A 23,139-nucleotide genomic window follows, 5' to 3' on the forward strand; every position below is an offset into this window, starting at 1 on the left:
CCCTTCCATAGTTTTTTTTTTTTGAAAGGGCTCCCTTCCATAGTTGAGGTGTATGTGTATTAGTATGTTATTTTTTATGTTGGCATTAAACTTTTTGGATTAATAATGTAGTATGGTATTAATGCTATATTATCAATGTTGAGAAAAAGTGAAAAATCTAATACATAAATCAAGTAAAATAAATTTAAAACTTGAGTAACAATATATAGTTAAACGGAAAATCGTATTAGAGAATCGATTAACCACTTAGACAATTGTCCATTTGAACGATTACGACGCTTACAAAAATGGCGAACCGAAATTTCTCGCTACCGAACCGAATATCATATTAAAACGGTTAACAACCTATGAACACTCCTATATCTTGGACTTGGAGATAGAATTGACAGTTTCTCCAAAAAGTGTCATGTTTGTATCATCCCTCGGCCCAATCGTAGAACCTTCAACCTTGTCCTCTTCCTTGTAGGGCAATATTCCATTTTCCCGCAAAAACTATCTCAAAAAAACCTACCAACGTCCAACCCAACCGAAGCAACAACTCCTGGCGAAGCAGAAAACAAATGGAGTTCAACTTCAACTGCAACGATGTGAATAAATGGAAAAAAGCTTTAACTTCATACCAATCTCTCATTCCATCACTTAACAAACCCAACTTAGTTTCTCTCGATGAATTCTACTGCAACGAACTTCCCTCTCTTCTCCAATCTCGTCTCCCTACTCCCTACCTCACTCGATCCGAGCTTCACTCTCTCATGCAATGGAAGCTCACCCGCGGCAAATTCAGGTTTATTGTTTTCACTCCAATTAAGAGCTCGTTCGTTATCGTTTTCTGTTCTCAGTTTCTGTACCACCAAAAACAAATATATGAAAATCCAAAAGAGTAGTTTCTAATTTTTTGTTGTCAGTTTTCAAAATTAACATGTTTAGTATAGATACGAATTAATTTAAATTTATTATAATCCATATATATCGTGTGACTTTTATATTCATAGAATCAAAAACGAAAAACTTACAATTTTATGATTTTCTAAAAATTTTCTCTCTTCTAGACCTCGGTTGCTGGGGTTTGTAGCGTCGCTTGACGAAGAGCTTGTGAAATTGGCGTCACAAAAAGCGTTTCTCTCTCTTCCAAACGACTTATCTAATGCCGTTTCGGAACTCACCGTTCTTAAAGGTGTGGGTCCCGCCACCGCCTCCGCTGTCCTTGCCGCCTACGCACCAGAAATTGCCCCTTTTATGTCGGATGAGGTGAGATTGTTTATATCTCAAGCGTGTTTGGATCCTCTAGCGTTTGTAAAACAACTCTACAAGGTAGAGTTTGAGCAATATTAAGCTTGTAAAATAACTCTACACGGTAAACTCTACCGTGTAAAGTTTTACTAAAACTCAAGAGAATCCGGACTCATTTCAATTTTATGATATTATAATTGATGTTTTTTTATTTTATTTTATCTTGATTTAGATTTAATTTGGATTTTTTAAAAATAGGCTATGGAAGCTGTGTTAGGTCATTCAAAAGATTACTCTTTGAAACAGTATCTTTTGCTTGCTGAAAAATTGCGGGAGAAGGCAAAGGTTTGTGATTTTCGTGCTTCTTTTATTTCATGAAATGATTTATATTTCTTAGTAATAAAAAAATTATAGAATGATACAGATTTTGGATAAATGTCTTGATGCTGAGATCAATTTATATTGGTGGTCAATTATGGTACTATGTTTTCGGTTATCATAATGTTATTGTATTCGGAAATATCTTGATGATGATGATGGTGATAAATATGTTTATTTCGATGATGATGGAGTAAATCTTTCTTATATATTCTAAGAGTTTGATTCTTTGAAGAGTTGTTTATATTGATACAAAATACAATTAAGTATATAGTACTCTGGATTCTTTTGAAATCTATCATGAGAACGATAGGTCTTGGGTGCACCGAGTGTATTTTATACAACATGTTTACTCGCTCAGGTTACAAACAAGTTAACTTTGTAGAGGGGTGACTTTTAAGTAGTTTTGGTGGTCAATTATGTTACTGTGTTTTGGGTTATCATAATGTTATTGTATTCGCCAATATCTTGATTATAATGGTGATTATTTTGATGATGATGGAGTAAATCTTTCTTATATATTCTAAAAGTTTGATTCTTTGAAGAGTTTTTTATATTGATACAATTAAGTACATTGTACTGTGGATTTTTTTGAAATCCATTATGAGAACAATAGGTCTTGGGTGTACCGAATGTATTTTATACAACATGTTTGCTCGCTCAGGTTACAAACAAGTTAACTTTGTAGAGGGGTGACTTTTAAGTAGTTTTGGTGGCTAAACTAAAAGTTTTTGTGTTGTAAGAATTGACAAGTATTCTGGCTTCTTTCTGTGAAGTTATCTTGATTAATAAATTAGTAAAAGGATCATATGGAAAATGGATATTAGGAGTGTTGTAATCTCAGTTGATACTCGAAGCAGGGGGTTGTCAATGTGAAATCACAAATGTGACTCTTAAAGACTTAGCTGTTTTATTGTTCATATGATGCATTTCTATCTACTTGTTCCTATAACCTTATCCTGCAACCTTCTGTAGAAATGACACAAGCTTATTGTTTAGATTGTAATATATACCAATGGGTAGTTTAGCTATTGTCGGATGAGTGGAATTGGAAGGGAAAGAGAAAGAGAGAGTGAGGAATCCTATATCCCTTATTTGATAAGGGTTAAAAAACTGCAAATTAGAAACAAGAAATGAAAACCAACAGGCCCTAATGTCTCATGCTTTAAAGTTTTCCACATTCTAGTTTTGATTATGTTCATCTAAAGGAAACCGTGTCCCACTAGTTCAAACTTACAACTTTTGTTTGAACTGTGGTAAAATTCATTAAAAAAAAAGAGCTTAGTGCTCTCTAGTCTATATTATAGCAAAAGATTCCCCAAACTCTTGACTTGGCTCATCGATGACAATTTGGCGACGAAGTTATGTTTCTATGCTCGAAGTCTGTCGTGGGATGGAACATGGAAGTAAACTCTGCTTCTTCCAGCTAGTGAATTTTGTGAACCTGCTGCTGATTCAGCTATCTTTCTACGTGCCAAGTCTATCATTATAACAATATTAACCCATATCTATTAGAGATAATGATCCTAGTTAGATGCATTCTGAAGATCCTGACTACCATTAAGTAATCAGCTAGTGTTCCTGTAATCATGCTTTAGGTTATTATAGGAATTATATCAAGTAAATATTCTTCTTACTGATTTAGTATAATATTCTCCCAAGTTAGTGGCTTAGTTCCTAGGATAAAGTCTTGCCTTTCTATTTTGTTGTGTATAGGATCAATATAGTTTTACATGTCACACATCTTATGCCTTATAATATCACCATATGAAGGATGATCAATTAGTCGATCTTTATTATAACATCCATGTTTGTATTATCAATAGGCTAATTTGGGTTGTTATATCAGGAATTAAGTTCAGAAGATGAGCAATTCACAGCGTCGGATGTGGAAAGGGCTCTTTGGAGCTCTGCTGTTGAAGCTAAGCTAACTGGTCCGTCTGCAAAGGTGTTGCAATCTACTTCAAAGAAATGTTGTGGAAGAAAAAGGAAAAACTCTAGTTAAACTCCGAATCTCTGATTAACGCTTGTTGCTGGAAATTGGGTATTGGGATGGCTGTCAAGGATCGTGTCTATATGCTAATCGCACTGGAGAAGTAGTAGCTTTCATGTGATCGCCCGGTTTAAGTATCTGACTTCGTATCTTCTGTCCAAAGATGGCTGCTACGGTTTTTGGTTTCAGGATGTCTGAGATAATTAGGTTTGTAACACAGTTAACACTGACTTCCTGATGTAGAGTTACTGGCATGTGTACTTTGTATTTATGCAAGATCCTTACCACTTCCCTTCTTTCCATACCTCCCACCACTTCTCTTGTTAATAACAACAAGATCAGTTTATTTTCCTTGTCCTTTTGGGAATATGGGTTTGATATTGGCATAAATAGTTCATTTCTAAAATTAGATAAGATGATTGGTTCTAGGGTATTCCCCCTGAAATTCGGAATAATACTTCACTGATCTACCACCTTCTTTCCACATAAGTAGTTCATTGCATAAGAGCTACTACTTACTACTATAGTGGTATCCTAATTGGTACCATTAGATTGTCACCGTTCTGACTTAGACTGCCTTGTACTCTTTTAAGATTAAATAGGAAATTTTGTCTTGAGAAAAGGCATGCTTAGTTCTCAAATAGTTGACTTAACCCAATACATTTAATGTGTTAGGTTGAATTTTCAACATGGCCAACCAATTTACTGGTTTTGGGTTGGATTGACGCACTCAACTCGAAAACCTCATAGTCAAATATATTAGTTTTCACTTTAGACTTCTTTTGATAGGGATGGGCAAGGGTAGGGTCTGGGTCGGGTCCAGCTGGACCCTAGACCCGGACCCTAAATATTTTTGCAGACCCAGACTCGGACCCGGACCTTAAGGGTCTGAAAAAATTGGACCCTGACCCGGACCCTTAGGGTCTGGAGGGTCTAGAGGGTCTGGAGGGTCCAGGCCTAAATTTTTTATTTTGCCAAATTTTCAGCATTATTAATATCAATAATCATCTGAAATTCGTATGAAACAAACACAAAAAATCGCATGAAAACAAACATAAGAATTGGCATGAAACAAACACAAACATATAAATTGAAATAAACGAAACAAACACAAACATAAACTTATAAACTGAAAAAAAAAAAAACGAAACAAACACAATTTACAAACATATAAACTGAAAAGAACGAAACAAAAACACAAACATACAAACTGAAAAAAACTAAACAAATACAACTTACATAAGAGTTCAGAAAGGGTGTTTTGGTGTTTTAGTCTTTTAGAAAATCAATTTTTTTTTAAAAAAAAAAAGTTAAAATGTATATATTAAATAAGTTTAGGGTCTAAGGATCAGGTCTGGGTAGGGTATGGGTCCAAAATTTTAAGACCCGGACCAGGACCCTAAAACATTTACTTGGACCCAGACCCGGACCCTTAGGGTCTGAAAAAATTGGACCCAGACCCTTAAATTAGGGTCGGGTCCAACAAGGTCCAGGTAGGGTCCTGGACCCATGCCAATCCCTACTTTTGAACCTTATAAGTCTACGATACAGAAATTGTGAGCTTCTTGTTAGTTTTAATTGTAGGAAAATTTATTAGTAGATGAAAATTTGATAATATTGCTAAAGAGGTTAGTGGGTTGTTACAAAGTTGGTTGGATTAAAAATCTCAACCCATTTACCTTATTAAGTTGGGTTCAGGTTGAGATATTCAACCTATTTATCTTAATAAAGTCAACCCGAAACCTAATCTAGGTCGACCCATTGCCAGCTTAACTATTAGAAGTGAATAAATGAGTTTTTATTTACTTCATAAAATAATTCTAGCAACAATTGTGATTTTAAGATTAATTTTTATAAATTTTGACAATAAATTATCATATATCATTATATAGTGAAAATTTGTCAATAACCCAAGTGCTTCGATTGTAACTAAGCCGCGCAAACATTTGGTGCAAATTTACAACCTGTTTGATTAAGTCAAGACGGTTGAATTTGGCAATAAAGTAGACCTATCTGTTTAAAAAAAAAAAAAATTGGTCTCATACCATCTAGAGCCCACATTCTCTTATCTTGAGAGATATAATCAAATTTTGGGAAGCCACACGCCAGACAAAGAGCCTGGAAACTTCTGGAGTGCAGAGTAGTCTGCCTAACACCCCCCAAAGTGATCATAAGCAGTGTGCTCATGAGGGATCAAATATCAGCAGCAAACAGTCTCCAATGTGCGTGGTTCGAGACATGCGAAGAGGAGCATGATACCTGAAACAATGATACGGAAAGTGCGCACCCTAACCCGAAACCAGGCGTTCTTCCACCCGTGCCTATCGTTGATAAGGCCATGGTGGCCCATGAAAGGGAAAAAAGGATCACCCAACCTTCCCAGCAGAAGTGTTGGCTGGCCTAAGTTCGAAGAAAGAGCAAAAAAGGGTATCGTTAGAGGATAACCCATGGACTCATAAACCTAGATGAAGCCCAGCACCCGCGTAGACTAGGGGTGCTCATAAATATTCGATCCGGTGAATCCGATACGTAATTCAGTCGATTCGATCTGCTAAATCGGATATCCGATCCGATTTTTTATTAATCTGGTATTTTGGATCGGATACGGATCAAAAAAGTTCTTTTTCCTATAGTCGAAAATATCCAAAGCATTAGAATTTTTTTGGATATCCGATCTGAAAAATAGTATCTATTTTCAAGACCGGATATCCGATCTGAGACTTATTTTATGAACTTTTCCTTAAAAAAATTCAATGTGCTAGTTTTCGTATATTCAATCTGGAATTTCGGATATCTGATTTTTTAGGGTTCAAATCGCATTTTTCTCGATCCGAAATTTCGAATCGAATTATCCGGAATGAACAACCCTAGCGCATACTATAGCAGGTGAGCCAGACTGATCTCTTGTGAGACCAAAATTTGGGTCATAAAGGGGTGAAGAGGTAAATGGAGACCGAACTACAAGTCGGCCACATAAATGGCCACCCGACCTTTCGGAGGAAGGTGGCCGAATTTACGAGATCATGGATCTCACACTCGTGTCCCCTACCTATAAAAATAGTCAAACATGTCATCGACATGAAAATGAGTGTGGTGCTCCTTCATCATCGTCTTCCACTAGGCTAGATTAAATTCAACCTTAATCAAGTTGTCGCTCTCAACCCGCTCATTCTAGATAATCCAAGGGCGGTTTGCCTTGGGAGCAGGTTGGGTTGATTGAGGCTTCGACACAGAAGCAATTCTCTTCGTGAGAGGAAATAGGTCCCTCCCAAAAAGAATGGACGATAAAGGTCAAATTTCCTCAATGGAAGACATTTTCAGTTCGCTAGACGTAAATTTGATGAAGAAAGGTTTTTGGGATGATTAAAAACTAACAAAGTTACCTAGGTTGAACTTCAGGAACTAGAATCAGTTCGAGGGAGATTGAAAAAACAGAGCTAGTGAAGATGGTGAAGAAATGGTAAAAGGGCCCTATTTATAGAAGAGTGGGGTGATAGTTCAGTTACACCCAACATTTTTAAATGACGGCTCCACTTTCGCAACAAATGCCATTAGGTGGTGTGTGCTCAAGAGAAGAAGGCGGCTTTGGCACTTGAAATCGTTCATCTTCCAAGGCACGATTTGGGTCTGGATCAATAACTTCAATTAAAAGATGAAATAATTATTTTGAAATCCATTGTCCACACGATTGGGTCTTCCGGAGAAGTGTTGACATCCTAACACCACAGGCCATGGCTCAATCACCAAAATCATGCAAAGTGTTCCAAAACTTGATCAATTTGTTATCCTACAAATAGTCAACGGGTTTGGGAGGCAAAATCGACGCTCGGAGGAGAGTCTGTTGTCGCTATCATCTCATCTGGGTCCATCATGTCCTTCATACCTCCTAGGCATTCAAGGTAGAGGTCAATGTCTTTTTGCGGCTCCCACGATGCAGTCTTCTTCATCAGGTGTTGATACATCAGCTTTGCCCTCACCCTCGTGGTCACCTCAGCCTCTAGCAGGTCTAGCTCATTCTTCTGAGCGTCGACCTGAGCTTGAAGTGCCTCGATCTCCAGATGTGACGTTTTCTCCAAATCGTCAGCCTTCTTTTTTATTTCCTCTAGCTCTTCACCATTCTTCTTCAACGTTTCCTTTATCTTCACCATGGCCAGTTTATTTTTATTCAGCTCTGCGTCCTTGCTTTTTACCTCAAGCTCAAATTTGTCAGCTTTGATTTTCATTGTTTGATGACCCTTCAGCAGGGACGGCATCTCCTTCTTCGCCATGAGAAAATGATATGACACCTGCATAACGACGAGTAAAAGGTAAGTAACATTTGTGATTCATTTCAAACAGTAGTAAAAAAAAACATAAGGAGCAAACCTGGAAAATGAGCTCTAAACCATCCAACATCATACAGGGACGTACGAGTATGCTCTTTTATTCTTTCCTTGACACAGGGGAAGAGAATAATCTCTGCTTCAGGCCAAATTGATCTTTCTAACGACATAAAGTCGTTAGGCACCGTAATGGTGTACGATGGACCTCCCTTGTCTCACGGAGCTATGAAGTCAGTTTTACGCATCTTTGGCGTAGCTTTAGATTCGTCGTCCTCCAATTGGACAATGACAGTGGTGTCCGTTTTGCTTAACGTTGTCGCAGACGTAGTCACAGTAGATATTTCTCTATCCCTCTTCTTCCTGCGCAGTGTCTTCGCCAACGCTTGGCTGTCCATGGAGCCCCTATGACACAATTGGGAAGAATATGTTGAAGAAAGGTCGTTATGCAAACGAAAATTCTGACGATGACGAAAAGTTAAGAAGCGACGTAGAAAATACTTACTAGAAGCCATGGATGAGCAGCTGTCTTGGTTGGCGAATAAAATTCTCTTAAACTGTCTTTCTTCCTCTGACGCTTCCAAAAACTTTTCACACAGTCGCAGAGATGTAATACTCAGTAATTTTGGAGTTATTCTTTATAAATAAGAAAATATAAAGAATAGAATCGAAAAGTATTTTAGTATTATATAAAAATAATAATAATAATAATATAATAATAATACAGTTTGAGTATGCTTACAAATATAACGTAATCCTATTATCGTTCGATTTGTTTTAATTTCGGAATAAATCAAATAAACCAAGACCTATTAGACTTAGGATCGCCACACTATAAATAGAAGAGAATAAGAAGAAAAGATAAAATAATCAGAAACCCTAATTCCTCTCTTTCTCTGCGAAGTCGAGTGGCTCTGCGGCGAGCGTGGCTTGTGGCTTCGAGTGTGTTTGTGCGATCGATTCGTGACGAGGGTTTGTGCAAGGATTGGCTTGTGTGCGTGTCGTGTTTGTGTGGTGTTCGTTGTGCGAGTGGTCGCTTTCGGGTGTGCGAACCAAGGAGGAGGTTCGAGTGCTGGCGAGTGCGTGAAACGATGGTGTGTGAGAAGGCGTGCGAAGCCTTCGAAGGTTGAGGGTTTGTGCGACGAGGGGTGTGCGTCGTCGAGGCTACGAGAGCCTTGTGCGTCACTGCCAAAATGACGTCGCCGGTGATTTTCGCCGGCGAGTCTAGGGGTATAAAAACAATAATATGTATAATATGATATTATGTTAGTTTTAATATTGTATAATCTGTTTTCTATTATATTAAATTGTAAGTTAATTAAATTGTAATTAGAGTAAATGATTAATTATTGATTGAGTTTGTAAAATTGATTTAAATTGTTCATCTGATTTAAGTTGTAAATGTGATTTAGGGTTTTGTAAGTAAGGTGTAAAGTTAAGAAATTAGATTATTGATTATTAGTTGGAATGTTATAATGGCCTTGCTATTCAAATCTGATTTTAGTAGTATTGGACATATGGACTTAAATGGAGTTAGTAAAGGTATTATGTTATTAAGTTAACTAAAATCAGCTTTGCTCACTGTTATTGGCTCTTAAAGTCGTTAAGTTCAATAGAGTTATAAAAGAAAGGAAAGTTTATAAACAACGAGATTAGTTATTGTTTATACTTCGAAATACTAAGTTATATGATAATAATATCAAGGACGTAGCACTTAAGTACTTCCTTACTCATTTAGGTCCCAATTTCATAAGCAGATTGTTTGATTAGGCAATGAAAATTCTTCGTTACAAGGTACGTATACGTACCAGTTCAGTTGCAATTATTAGTATAATGTTAGGTTGTGAATTATTCTATCGGAACATAGAATCATGATAGGGAACGATTGTGATTGCTGAGATTGTTTGATAACATGATTATGATTGGAAATCGATATGTGGCATGGTAATGCGTAATTCTATCGTATCATAAGCATGATTATTGGATTTGTATTCTTTGATCCATGGTGTAACAAGAATGTTACAAGAAGTAAAGATTGGAGTATTGTATCTAAGAAAGAATATTAAATGATTCTATGTTTAATGTGATATAAATGGACAATACTAAGAATGGACTTTGGCAATAAACTTGTAGACGGACTCCCTGCAAGTGATGAACAATGGGGAGAGTCTGGGACTTAATCTACACTCCTACACAGGCCTACTGTGACGACACTAGTGTCCTTATAAATTTTGATAGCTCAAGTAGGCGGAAGGTTCCGTACGATCTTGGGGGGGTATGCAGACTAAGGTGATTGATGTGGGACGGAACGAAACCGTATTTGCATTTCATCTAATAGACCAAGTTATCTATTAAGGATTAAGTAGCCCGTATGATTCTAGTAAGATGATGGTGCCCATTCGCTGCCAACTAAATAAAAAGTAAAGAATGTAATGCTATTATAGTATCATGTCTAGGAATGATCCTTATGGCTTTGTTTATGCTTGTATGCACTCAATATTTTGCTATGTACTCAACATAGCTAATTGTGTGTTATTGTGTTGTTTGTTGACCTGTGATGAACCATTGATGCTACAATGGGGAGCAGACTAGGTGTGCTGGTGTTGCTGCATGATGTTGAGCATACGGGGGATAGTTCTTAGTCTTGAAACTTTAAAGCGTTTTAATTAAGAATTATAAGACTAGTATGATTTACTTAATTAGTTGTGGTTTGAATAAAAAGGGGTCGTTAATGATTCCTAAGTTGTAGTTACATCTTTTTTTCTGCTGCATTTCAGGTTTCGTGACAATGATTTGAGTTAACATTTCTTTTCAATAAGCCTTGTCTTTCACCGCGGCGGTAACACTCCCAATGTCGATGCGACGTAGTCATAAACGTGTATGGATTTTGGGGGTGTTACAGAGATTCGTCGCGATGAGTCAACAATTTTGGGTTTAGATCCGTAGAAGAAACATTGTAAGAACAATGTTAACGTCACGACATGTTCACAAATGACAAAAATGTTACGAACCTTCTGTGTTCCAGCCTCCAATTAACATCTTTCCAACTTCCCCCAAGGAAGACTTATTCACAAAGACATATCGATTTTTCCAGCCTATGTCATTCGATTGGACTCCATTTAAACAACGTCTCTAGCCTTGCCCCGACATGAAGGGCTATTCTGGTTTTTGCCTTAAACCTAATTTCATAGCACAATAGCAGATCGTGAAGAGTAAAAGGTTCCTCCCATGGCGCCGTCACTCTGTTAACGACGCTTAGGATTCTCCACACTTGGGGCATTATTTTCCCTGGGCTAATTTGATAAATCTGCATCAGATCTCTAGCTATGGGGGAAAAAGGTAGGCGAAAACCTATTTTGAAAGGATATTCGTAGAGAACCACCCAATTACTTGGGCACGTCTCAGGTTCTTCATGAGATTCTACGTTTCTAAGGACGGTGTCGGTCAGAAGATTCCCTAGTTCCAGAAATTTCATCATATCATCTTTTCGTCATGGTTTATTGTTCATCCTCGAGTTCACCTCTCTTTTCTACCACTTTTTCTTACCCTTTTGATTTTTCTTGATTTTTTAAGAAATTCCTAATGCTACGCTTACTAGGGGCCATAAATGCGATTAAAGAAAGAAAAATTGAGAAACGAAGTTCGACATTGGCGAGAAGTTACCTGGTGCTAAAGAGGGATTCCGACGAAGTTCAGCGGAGAAATCTAGAGTACAATCGAGTGTTTGAAGAGAGACAAAAAGGTGGCGTAGAGTTTTGAATTATTTGGCACGATATTTATAGCCAGAGTGGTAATCATTAGCTTTACAACGGATAAGTAATTAATTGCACGGTTTTCAATTATCTTTTACATGCTAACCTTTGGGTTATCTTTGCTAAGTCTTATGAACGTCAGGTAATTGCTTTTTTTTTTCTTTATCTATTAGCAGATGGTCTAGCATAATAACGCTCGTATTAATCCTTGTATTTTGTATCTGATGAAAGTTGCATTTAACTAACAATTGTCTTATGGTTCTTGGACTCTCCCCATTTCAATAATTGGGGGTAAATTGTTATGGCTGAAATTTCATGTTGACGTTGACTTAATGACACAACGACTTTGAGGTGATGACACAAGATCAGTGACATTGTGTTAAAGGATATTGACGTGAAGACTGAGTCAATGGAATCCAAACATATTGTCCGAGAATGAAGGAGTTAAGTTAACAATTGCGCTTTGCCAACGGAATGAAGGAGCTTAAAAGTTGCACAGAGTAAGGAAGCCATTACAACCGAGCGAGCTTTGGGCGGAGAAGTTTCGAGATTCCGACAGAGATACGTTGGAGTTGAGCTTGATAGTAGCAGTAGTATTTAAGTAGAGAAAAATCTAAAAGAAAGATCATCTGAACTCCGAGAGAAAAATACATAAGAAAAAGGCATTCAATACTCTTGTTTATACACATTACTTGTACTCAGATCGAATAACTAAGGCTGTAACAATTGTGGTTCATCTTGGACGACAGTCGCTAATAGTAGGTTGGTGGAATCATCTCCACCCGCGGTTTTTACCCACCTTCATTGGGGTTTTTCGTGTCACCATTTTTCTGTGTCATTCCCCTGAAAATCCCCTTTTGCATTCATTTCTAATCATGATCATATAAACATCTGATTGTTATGATACCTAATTTTGATCCTTTTGCTAAGGTAAAATTTAGCATAAACAACGAGTATTATAAAACAGCGGAAGTAATAAATATACTACGTATGGCGAGATGGGGGTATGGTTTGTGAAGCATAATTGCACACGAGCTATATGCTGGCAGTAGTGGTGGTGCGTACCAAAATCTACCAATGTCAATTGTCAACAACGACGAATCCCTACTCTCTGCACGCTTTCCTCGAGGCTAACTCGGACAAGTCAACTCAACATCGAGTAACCAATTAGCATATGCAATATTATTGGCAGAAACAACAATACTACGTAGATTTGGATGTAAAATCAGAAGAAGAAAATAAATATAAAAATCACCTGTTGAAATCCCTCGAGGAAAGCGTGGGGGCTTTGTGATCTCACTTCAATTTTTAGCAATCATCTGCACTTTCTGCAAGAAAAACATCGATCCGAATCATATCCTCGTGTGAGTATAAAAATGTACAATTGCTATGCATTTGAAAGCAAATTTATAAATAGTAAAATCATCGTACATGGAAACATAAGAATTAATAAGACTAAGAGATGGAGGAACTATTATTAGATTAATTCTTAATAAACAAATTACGAAGTTTTTTTTTTAATTTAACATTAATTCATTGATTTAAAGTCATATGACATGTACAATAGAAGTAGAAACTAAATAAATACATATCAAAATGAAATAAATACAATTTTAATATGATAAAATCACGACCCTTGAGTAAATCTAACACTTTTGAAAACCCTCCTCTTTCACATCGTTGTCTTATGCAACCTTCTGCAAAGGGATCTGTCGATCTTTTGTAGTTTTGAAGTAGAACTAGATTTAATTCAAGTGATTGTAAATGAAGTCTTGACGTCTGTTGCAACTTCGCAAAAATTTCGATTAACAATGAATTACACAAAACTCCAAAAATAAAGTCTTCTAACTCTCACAGGGAGAGAGATAAAACCTAATATATGTGTATATACAACCCAATATATGGGTAGAAAAACTCTCCATTAGAGAATGAAATTTATTAGACACATAAACATAAAAAACTAGTAACAAAAGGAGAAAAAAGGGGCTTAATTACCACCGCCCAAAAGGGTGGTGGTAGACTCTAGGTTGAAAACTAGGATTTTGTGAGAGGAGAGAGAAGAGATAGAAAAAAGAAGAAGAGAGGAGGCAGATAGTTTTTACAAACTATGAAGTTTATAAGAAGAACAATTGAAGTTTACCATCACTAAAAAAAAGTTGAAGGGATTCTGACGCAGTTGGAAAATATGGAGATAAGCAAGCGCTAATCTCGATCAAGAACGAACAGATTTACAAGCGATAAATCTGTAGAAAATTCGGAATTCACCAGAAAAGAGTAGGAACTCTGTGATATTATTGAAAGTAAAACTGCCTCCCAATAATGACCTAATAATGTTTAAATACTTAACACATAATCCTAATACGAAATTAAGGAAATAATAAAATCCGAAATTAATTAAAATGCTGATTTCGTGCCTTAAACGAACTCGGATGGCTTAAAAAGCCTATAGATCACAGCATAGCAGTGAGTTTGACTCGTTGGCCCGTTCCGCTTCCAGAATGATATCACAATAAGCAATCGGACTCCGGAAGCCCGATTAGTAGAAATCATTTTAGGCTCTTTTATCGAACTTCGTTATCGAACTTATCCGCTAACCTTCCTATGTCAGATTCCCTAAAGCTAAGAATGTTTGGAGTCCATGTAAATTTTTTGACTATATATCAATATACAACCATAATATATATATATATATATATATATATATATATATATATATATATAATATATATATATATATATATATATATATATATATATATATATATTTATATTATATATTAAGGTAAGATAAAGTTCCTTGTAAAGAAGGGGGAAATTCGGATCCCTACTTGCAAGGGGCGAGACTCGATTTTAGGATCTCTGCGATTGAAAGTTAACACCATTAGAATATTTGGTAATATATTAGCTATATGATAACTATGTTATTTTGGTTACTAGTACACCATGTTTATTACTTTCTCTGTTATTTTAATTGCACAATTTTTTTTTGGATTTTTTGTCCCAAACTACCTTTAATTTTCAAGTTTTGGCGAGAAACTACCTTATAAAAAAATTTATGTCCGAAACTACCTTAATTTTACCATTTTTGACAGCTACCTAATGTCGAATTTCGGTGTTGACTTTTTTAGATATATGAATAGGGTAAAGCTAGCTTTCCTATTCAAGACATACTACCAATTCCTTTGAAGCTACTACCACTACCGAAGCCGGCTTGCTTCTTGCGGATTGACCTACTAACAACTAACTTGCACGAGGAAGGAGGTTTGCACACAGCGGGCTTGCTGTACTCTTGCCAACCTTCTAGAAAGAGTCTTCGAGATCTCACTTCCTTTCCCCCGTAGAAAGAATACAAGCCTTACCAGAAAGAAAAGGGCGGTCTTCTGGCGGGAATCGTTTCGGTTGTATATATGCCACGAGGTCCTTACGGGCAAAGGGATAAGTGTTGGGAATTTGTGTTTTGAGCAAATTCATGCATCAACCTACCTCAGTTCACTTTCAGACATCAAAAAAGATACTCTATTCCAATAGACTTTATTATATTCTCTATCGTAATACAAGATGTTTTATCTGTACAAGGTGAGAATAAACCCGAAATAAAAAAGAAAAAAGGTTATCATTATCGTTCCAGCGTTATAATAGATTTTACTCAAACACATCTCAAACATAAACTTTTTGGTCCAGCAAATGGATGTTATTAAATTAGGTAAAATTAATTATATACTCCATGCAAATAATTGACCTTGGATTATAGCTCTAAACTGTGGATTAGTGCATAAACAAGCATTAGTTCACCCCTTATTAAGCCAAAATGGTGGGGCCTACCCATACCCGTGAGGCAAGTAGGCAACAACGAGCGTATAATAATCTATGACTAATTTCCATTTTTCCGTCCTCTATAATGTAAAATTGTAATGTATTCTTCTTAAAGATTTTCATTAGACATCCACAATATCTTAATCTTAATTAATAATAAAAAATGAAACACACAAACAAATACAACAAGATACTGCTGAGCTGTAACTCTTATAAAAGCGATGCCATCTATGATCTCTCTGTAACAAATTCATCACCCCCTAAAACTAAACTAAACTAAACTAACAAACAAACAAACAAACTCTCAAATATTTTCCGATCAAAAAAGAAGAAAAAGAAAACCAATTGAAGTAAGAGAGAGTAAAACTACGATCGTCGGAGAAATTATTCCGACGAGCGTAAATTTCACGAGTCAACCTTAAAGAATGTTGTTTGATGAGTACATTGTTGGAGGATTCATTGCGTCGCTGTTGGCCGTCGCTTTTATATGGAGTCGGAGGAGAGAGAATAAATCATTGCCGGAAAATGGCGTCACCGCTGTAACAACCACCGTTGCTGTCGCCGGAGAATGTAGATCTGATTCTGACGTCATCATCGTCGGTGCTGGCGTAGCCGGTGCTGCTCTCGCCCATACTCTCGGAAAGGTCGTTTTCATATTATAATTCCGTTACTCTCTTTTTTTTTGTAGGGGACCTTTTTTCTTTTTTGGATATTCACGTGTAGTTAATTTCTTTTCACTTTCTTTTTTTTTTTAACAAATTTGGGACTAGTTAAGGATTAATTTAGAAAGTACCATGGTTTGAAGTTTGAACGTTATTCGTTGAATTCGGATTAAGGGGTGAAAATTAAACCTCTATCACTAATACGGAAAGAAGGCATCACAACTACAATTACTAGGTGGTTGAAAATTTAAGGTGTTGTTTGGTTGGAAGCTATTTCCCTTGGAAATACAAATTCCTAGGAAATGCATTATGGGTATTGTGTTTGGTTGGAGGGAAATGGGAGAAGCATAGGAAATACAAATTCCAAGGGAAATAGAATTTCCCATGAAACATGGGAAATAACTCACCAAGCCCCCCCTTGGTGAGTAATTTCCTAGGAAATGCAATTTCCTATGGTGTCAACCAAACAATTTTTTCTAATTCCTAAGAAATTAACAAGGGAAAGAATTTCCCATGAAATGTAAATTCCCATGGGAAATTACTTCCCATATGAACCAAACGAGACCTAAGTGTGTGTTTGATTAGACGGAAAACACTTTTAATGAAGAGGGGTTTTTCAAAACTATTTAATAGAGAAAAATTCAATTCTAAATAGATTTTTCTATGTTTGGTTGCAATGAAATACTTTCTCCATTTCATTTTAAACGCAATATATGAATATTTTATATCTGACAAACAATACCCTTTGTTGCATTTAAAACGAAATAGAGGAAGTAACTTTTATTTGAACCCATTTTCTTTATTGTTGTGGAATTGTTAGATTGAGTGGGAAAAGTGTAATTTCTCTTGTCTCTCTATGAAAAGTAATTTTTTTCACACTTGGAAAGTGATAATTTCACTTCCTTGATCCGGTCCAAACCAAATTGAGGAAAGTGCGGAAAATAATTTTTCGAGCAAATATTTTCCTCCTGACCAAACATACCCTATGAATAATTTTAGGTTTTAGCCATGTATTATTAAAGTTTATGCTGACATTTTGAAGGTGAAAAATAAAATGCAGGATGGAAGGCGAGTGCATGTAATAGAGAGAGATTTAACGGAGCAGGATCGCATTGTTGGTGAGCTTCTACAACCAGGTGGATACTTGAAGTTAATGGAGTTGGGACTTGAAGGTAATCACTCTACTCCCATCAATTAAATGCAACCCAGGGGATTCCTTTTATTTTTTTAGAGCATGTGTTATGAGGAGATAGATAGAGATGCATAGATAAAAACGGACCCATGTGATAAAGGACACGTAGAAAGAACTGTTTAACCAAAATTAGAAGGGAAACAGCTTTATAGAGCTGCATATAAGAAGTTAAAAATGAAAAAAAAATATGTATTTAATTGATATTTATTACATAGGTTGATGCATAATTTTTCCCTAAATTCACAACTTATTTCTATTTTAGATAGTGTATTTATGTCTTATATGCAACCCCATATATCATAACCCAAATTAGAATTGTTACATTGAGTTTGCAATTTCTCGGAAAGTATTGCATCTGTTTTAGGATTGAGGAAGTATTACCCTCCGTTTTGCTACAAATTTGACTGTTGCACAGTTCATGTGACACTTTTAGGGACTGTTCTCCTCAACTTATTTTCAGTTCAATTCAGTTCAATTCAGATCAGTTCAGTTCAGACCAGTTCAGTTCAGCTCTTGACAATACTGTTACTCTCACATATCACTATTCATTTCAGTTCAATTCAATTCAGTACAGTTCAGATTAGTTCGGTTCAGTTCAGATCAGTTCAATTCTGTTGTTTTATGCCGAAGAGAACAAGCCCTTAATGGGGTTATTTTAAACTGATAAAGTATAGATCTATCCGTGGGGCCTCAACCATCAGCTTAAGCTTTTGGTTGAGTTGGTCCTTTGACATGGTATCAGAGCCAACGTGACATAAAGGTCACAGATTCAAATCTCATCCACCCCTCCTTTCTAAGTGGAATATTTAGCGTCTGATATGAGGGAGACCTGTGCTGTATCCACACTTCAAGCCCTAAGGGCCCTTGCGTGAGTGGGTGTGATAGAGTATAGATTTATTCGTGGGGCTTTAACCATCCGCTTAAACTTTTGGTTGAGTTGCTCCTTTGACATAAACTAATATATACAAACAAAAAATTAGCGTATAAGATGTTTGATTTATCTTGATGTATTTTTCATTAAATCAACATTTTACAATTTTTACTAAATGTTCAAAGTTGTCGTTGGCAAGTGTGAAAATCAGATTTTAGCATTTTAAATAACCAATGGAAGTATATTGAAACTGAATTTTGAAATTTATTTGGTTAGGAGGATTTGGATGTGTTAGAATAAATAAAAGGGAATGAAGGGCAATGGAATGGTTTTTCCTTATATGCTTCCAAAAATTAAATGGTATGTCATAGGAGGGGGAAGGAATTGATGTGAAAAGAGAAAATAAAATGTGTTCTTTCCTTCGGAAAATCTACCTCCGTTTTTTCTAGTTGCAATATTTTGACTCTGAAACTTTTCGTATTAGGACTTTCACTGCCCATTTTTGCCCAATACTTGATACTGTGTAGAAAAACAAAAATAAGATTGTAAGATATTGGATTCATCTCATGTTTATTTTTGAAATATAACTTTTTCAAAATTTTATTTTGATAGATAATAATAGATATTAGAGGTCAAAGTTGTGCGTTGGCAAATAATAATGTCAAAACGTTGCAACTTAAAAACGAGGAAGTTTTAAGAGAAATGTAAGACGTATCTTTTTTATTTTTCTATACTTTTGTTCTTTAAGTTAAGCAAAACAAGTATGAATTTCTGCAAACCATTTTACTAAACCAAAGTAGGGAAAAAAGTTATAATTAATCCTTTGCATCTTTCATTTCTTGCTCTTTCCTTTCTTTCATCAAATATTATCTTGGACAAAATCTGGTGTAAGGCAGATTTGCAACAATAGTTAGTGAGACCTTATGATAACTGATAAGTTCATAATGCCTCACAATAAGTTTCAAGTCTGCATTTGCTTGTTGGCTGTTGTTCTCCAGTCATAGTACGCTTGATGGATCAATAATGATTGGTAAATTTCAATTTATTGTTGGAATAACAGATTGCGTGGAAAAAATCGATGCACAACGTGTATATGGGTATGCTCTCTTCAAGGATGGGAAGAACACTAGACTTTCTTACCCTCTGGAGAAATTTCATGATGATGTGTCCGGGAGAGGGTTTCACAATGGGCGCTTCATTCAGAGGATGAGGGAGAAAGCTGCTTCTCTTCCCAAGTACTTCACTTGCCTAATTCCTTTTTTGCCAATGCTTACAAATTACTTAACCATCTATTCTTGTGTGTCATTAGTCCACATACTGCAGCTTCTATCAACTTTATCATTTCTATGTTCCACTTGCTAGCTGCAATATTCATCGAACTAATTTTGTTTTTTTATAGAGAACAAGATCATATATGATGATGATTCATATATTTTCTTGCATATGTCATTAGTTTGATTTTTTTTGCAATGTGTTATAAAATCTATTACATAAAATCTATAATCATCTCCAAGTGCATAAAATCTGTTACTATGACTTTTAAGAACTAGTACAAAAAACCACTATTTTATTTTACTGTGTGTTGAGAATACCAAATCAGGAGATATTACTATGACTATGTAGATGTTATTATTATTCTGTAAATACTAAATACTAAATACTAAGATGAAGAAGTTGGAAATTTGCCTGTTTCGTTGTGTTCTTGGTTTGAGAACCATTACGAAAAGAGAATTTGGTGTCTTTCTGGTCAGTTATGTTTTATGTTGCCATTATTAGGAAACTTTTTAAACGTTTTCATCTCCAGTGTGCAGTTGGAGCAGGGCACAGTCACCTCTCTTGTTGAAGAAAATGGTATAATTAGGGGTGTGAGGTACAAGAACAAAGATGGACAGGAGCTATTCACGTATGCGCCTCTGACGATTGTATGTGATGGTTGTTTCTCAAATTTGCGTCGCTCACTATGCAAGCCTAAGGTACATTTTATGATACAAACTTGAATTTCCTGTCGATTATCGAATTTTCTTTAGGTGTTCAATCTATATGAATGTGTGTGTGTGTGTGTGTGTATGCGTAAAAGTTTAGTGTTGTTGCCTACTTGCATTGTATATAAGTATCCCTCTTGTACAAACTAACTGATAAAATCACTTTGTTTCTGGCAGATAGATGTGCCTTCATGCTTTGTGGGACTTGTTCTGGAGAACTCTCAACTTCCTTACGAAAATCATGGACATGTTGTTCTAGGAGATCCATCCCCAATCTTGTTCTACCCAATCAGTAGCACTGAAGTTCGATGTCTTGTCGATGTTCCAGGAGAAAAAGTTCCCTCTCTTGCTAATGGTGAATTAGCCAAGTATTTGAAGACTGTAGTGGCTCCTCAAGTATGTAGATTTTCGTAAACCTTTGTTTTAGATCCCTCTTGCTTTCAAAATTTATTGACCCATCTATATGTTATTTCAGATACCTCCTGAAGTGTATGATGCCTTTGTCGCGGCTGTTGATAAAGGAAACATAAAGTCAATGCCGAACAGAAGCATGCCAGCAGCTCCTCTTCCTAAGCCAGGGGCCTTATTGATGGGAGATGCATTTAACATGCGCCATCCTTTAACAGGTGGAGGAATGACTGTAGCTCTGGCTGATATTGTTGTACTGCGGAATCTCCTTAGACCACTGGAAGATTTGAATGATGCACCTAGCCTTTGCAGATATCTAGAGTCCTTCTACACTCTGCGTAAAGTGAGTTTTTGTTTTTTTAAGGTTTTTAATTGGATCTTTTTAGAGTGTGTTGGGATAGGGGAATTTGGGAGGAAAGGGAGGGATTTGTTTCCCTGTTTTGATATATCATGAGAGAAGAGAAGGGAAGGGAAGGGAAGGGAAGGGAAAGGGAAGGGAAAGGGAATTGGAAGGATTTATTTCCCTTCTCTTGATAACCAAATCCTTCCAATTTGGAAGGAAAAAATGCAAGCTCACTCTTCCATCCCGTTCCTTTCTTTCCTTGTCCACCCTCTCCTCCTCTCCTCCTCTCCGTAACCTTCTTCTCTATGATTGCTACCCAAACAAAGTGTTATCTTACATTTTGGTTAAGTCACTAGTCACGGCAGTGTCTGACTCAGAAGAGTTCATCGATGGCATTAACACTGAAAACTTGAAGTTGAGTGAATGCCCTTTCTAGTTGCATATAAGAATGAGATCATATTAGCTACAATCTTCATGCATAGTGTTTCTGTCTCTGCAGAGTTTGCTCACTTAATTTAGTGTAGAGATTTATATGTAACATTTAAACTGACATTTAGATATATTACATCATTTGCAGCCAGTGGCATCTACGATAAACACGTTGGCAGGTGCTTTATACAAGGTTTTCCGTGCTTCTCCAGATCAGGCTAGAAAAGAGATGCGCCAAGCTTGCTTTGATTATCTGAGTCTTGGAGGCATCTTTTCAAATGGACCAATTTCTCTGCTGTCAGGGCTGAATCCTAAGCCATTAAGCTTGGTTCTCCATTTCTTTGCTGTTGCCATATATGGGGTTGGTCGCCTACTACTGCCCTTTCCCTCTCCTGCACGCTTATGGATCGGAGCCAGATTGATTTCTGTATGTCTAGCTTCACTTTCATATCTGATCCCTGAACAAAAAAACAATACTTTGTCCCTTTATGTTTCTCTTTGATTGGATTGAGTCAATTTTCTTGATGTGATTTTTTTGTTACAGGGTGCATCAGGAATCATATTTCCAATAATTAAGGCAGAAGGTGTGAGAAAAATGTTTTTCCCTGCCATTGTTCCTGCTTATTACCGAGCTCCCCCTGTTAAATCATGACCTCTTAATTGGTTGACACACTGGAAAAGTAGGGATCGACTGCCAAATTCATATACTCAATTGTTGTCTCTGTATTGTGGTCTTCTTTTCTTGGTTTGAAATATCAGAGAAATTTGGATTGAAGGTGCAATTTTTTTGACGTGTATCATCTTGATTATGATGTTCAAATTGTACATATCCCAATTTGTATTAGTTTAGGATATTAGATGTTTTTTAACAGTTCATTTCTCATTTGGATCTTATCAGATGTTGATTGTTTTTAAGGGCAATAATCTAAAGTTTGTTTTTATTCGTTGTGGGAGGACATTTTACATTTGTGATTCCAATCTCGCTCTTGAATGTACCTCAACGCATATATTGTAACCACTAAACCAAACGATACTTGATGTTATCACTTCAAAGTAAAATATTAATAAATGAAAGATATAAACGCGAGACGTAGTCTAGACCTAAAAACTAGTTTAACATGATAAGTTGTTATATTGGTTACAACTTCTTGGAAGCATGGAGAGTAATTGTATTAGGTTGAATTACATGGAGTCACTGGAGCACCTCTTTAAAGGGTTAAAGCTATACAGAGTCCTTGAAAGTGTCTTTTGTTTTTACAGCAAGTACATACAAGCAACACAAACTCCACTACTCATGACCAAAGGCCATTAGGTTACAAGACTCGAAACACAACAATTATTACAAAGCAAAATATTATTTAAGTCACCAATACTAGATTTAGTACTACAAATATGACAACCACTATGTAAATGTCACTTTTCTTTGGACAATAGCAGAGGCATGATGGAGAGATCAAATCCTTTCTTTTCCTGCTTGTAGTAACCTACGTCCAAAAGCACAATTAGATGATGAAGAAACATTGGTGAAATAGAAAGCCACGAATGCTGCTTATCTCTTGAAACTCGAGCACATCAGGATGAGGTTCCAATACTTTTCATGATCTTGATATCATGGCAGAGTCCTTGAAAGTTAGAAACCCTTTTTGAGGTTTACTAGTTTATGGCAATGACACTAAATCTCAACCTATACTTGATGGAACCCTAATCAAGTTAGTTTTGATTGTCAAACTCTATTATTTAAATTTCTGAAAACACGTAATTTGAATT

General features: G+C 36.2%; 2 protein-coding genes across 3 annotated transcripts; both read left to right on the top strand.

Moving 5' to 3' along the window:
• Positions 1–388: 388 nt before the first annotated feature.
• LOC104901651 (hypothetical protein) lies at positions 389–10,651 on the top strand. Of its 2 annotated transcripts, none has more exons than XM_048647646.2 (4): positions 389–784; positions 1,050–1,248; positions 1,489–1,575; positions 10,508–10,651. In XM_048647646.2, exons 1-4 carry the CDS (start codon positions 561–563, stop codon positions 10,532–10,534), a joined length of 537 nt encoding a protein of 178 aa, XP_048503603.1. In that variant the 5' UTR covers positions 389–560; the 3' UTR covers positions 10,535–10,651. The 2 variants fall into 2 exon arrangements, with proteins under 2 accessions (XP_048503603.1, XP_010687549.1); XM_010689247.4 differs by lacking the exon at positions 10,508–10,651 and adding an exon at positions 3,458–3,952 and having other exon boundaries at positions 391–784.
• Positions 10,652–15,715: 5,064 nt separating this feature from the next.
• Positions 15,716–22,315, top strand: LOC104901642 (squalene monooxygenase SE1). The gene is made up of 8 exons (XM_010689236.4): positions 15,716–16,129; positions 17,208–17,319; positions 19,271–19,445; positions 20,015–20,183; positions 20,370–20,588; positions 20,668–20,943; positions 21,521–21,799; positions 21,917–22,315. The coding sequence occupies exons 1-8, from the start codon at positions 15,911–15,913 to the stop codon at positions 22,022–22,024; spliced, it is 1,557 nt and encodes a 518-aa protein (XP_010687538.1). The 5' UTR covers positions 15,716–15,910; the 3' UTR covers positions 22,025–22,315.
• The last annotated feature ends 824 nt before the right edge of the window (positions 22,316–23,139 follow it).

This window comes from Beta vulgaris, chromosome 1 (genome assembly GCF_026745355.1).
Source record: "Beta vulgaris subsp. vulgaris cultivar EL10 chromosome 1, EL10.2, whole genome shotgun sequence".
Lineage (NCBI taxonomy): Eukaryota > Viridiplantae > Streptophyta > Magnoliopsida > Caryophyllales > Amaranthaceae > Beta > Beta vulgaris.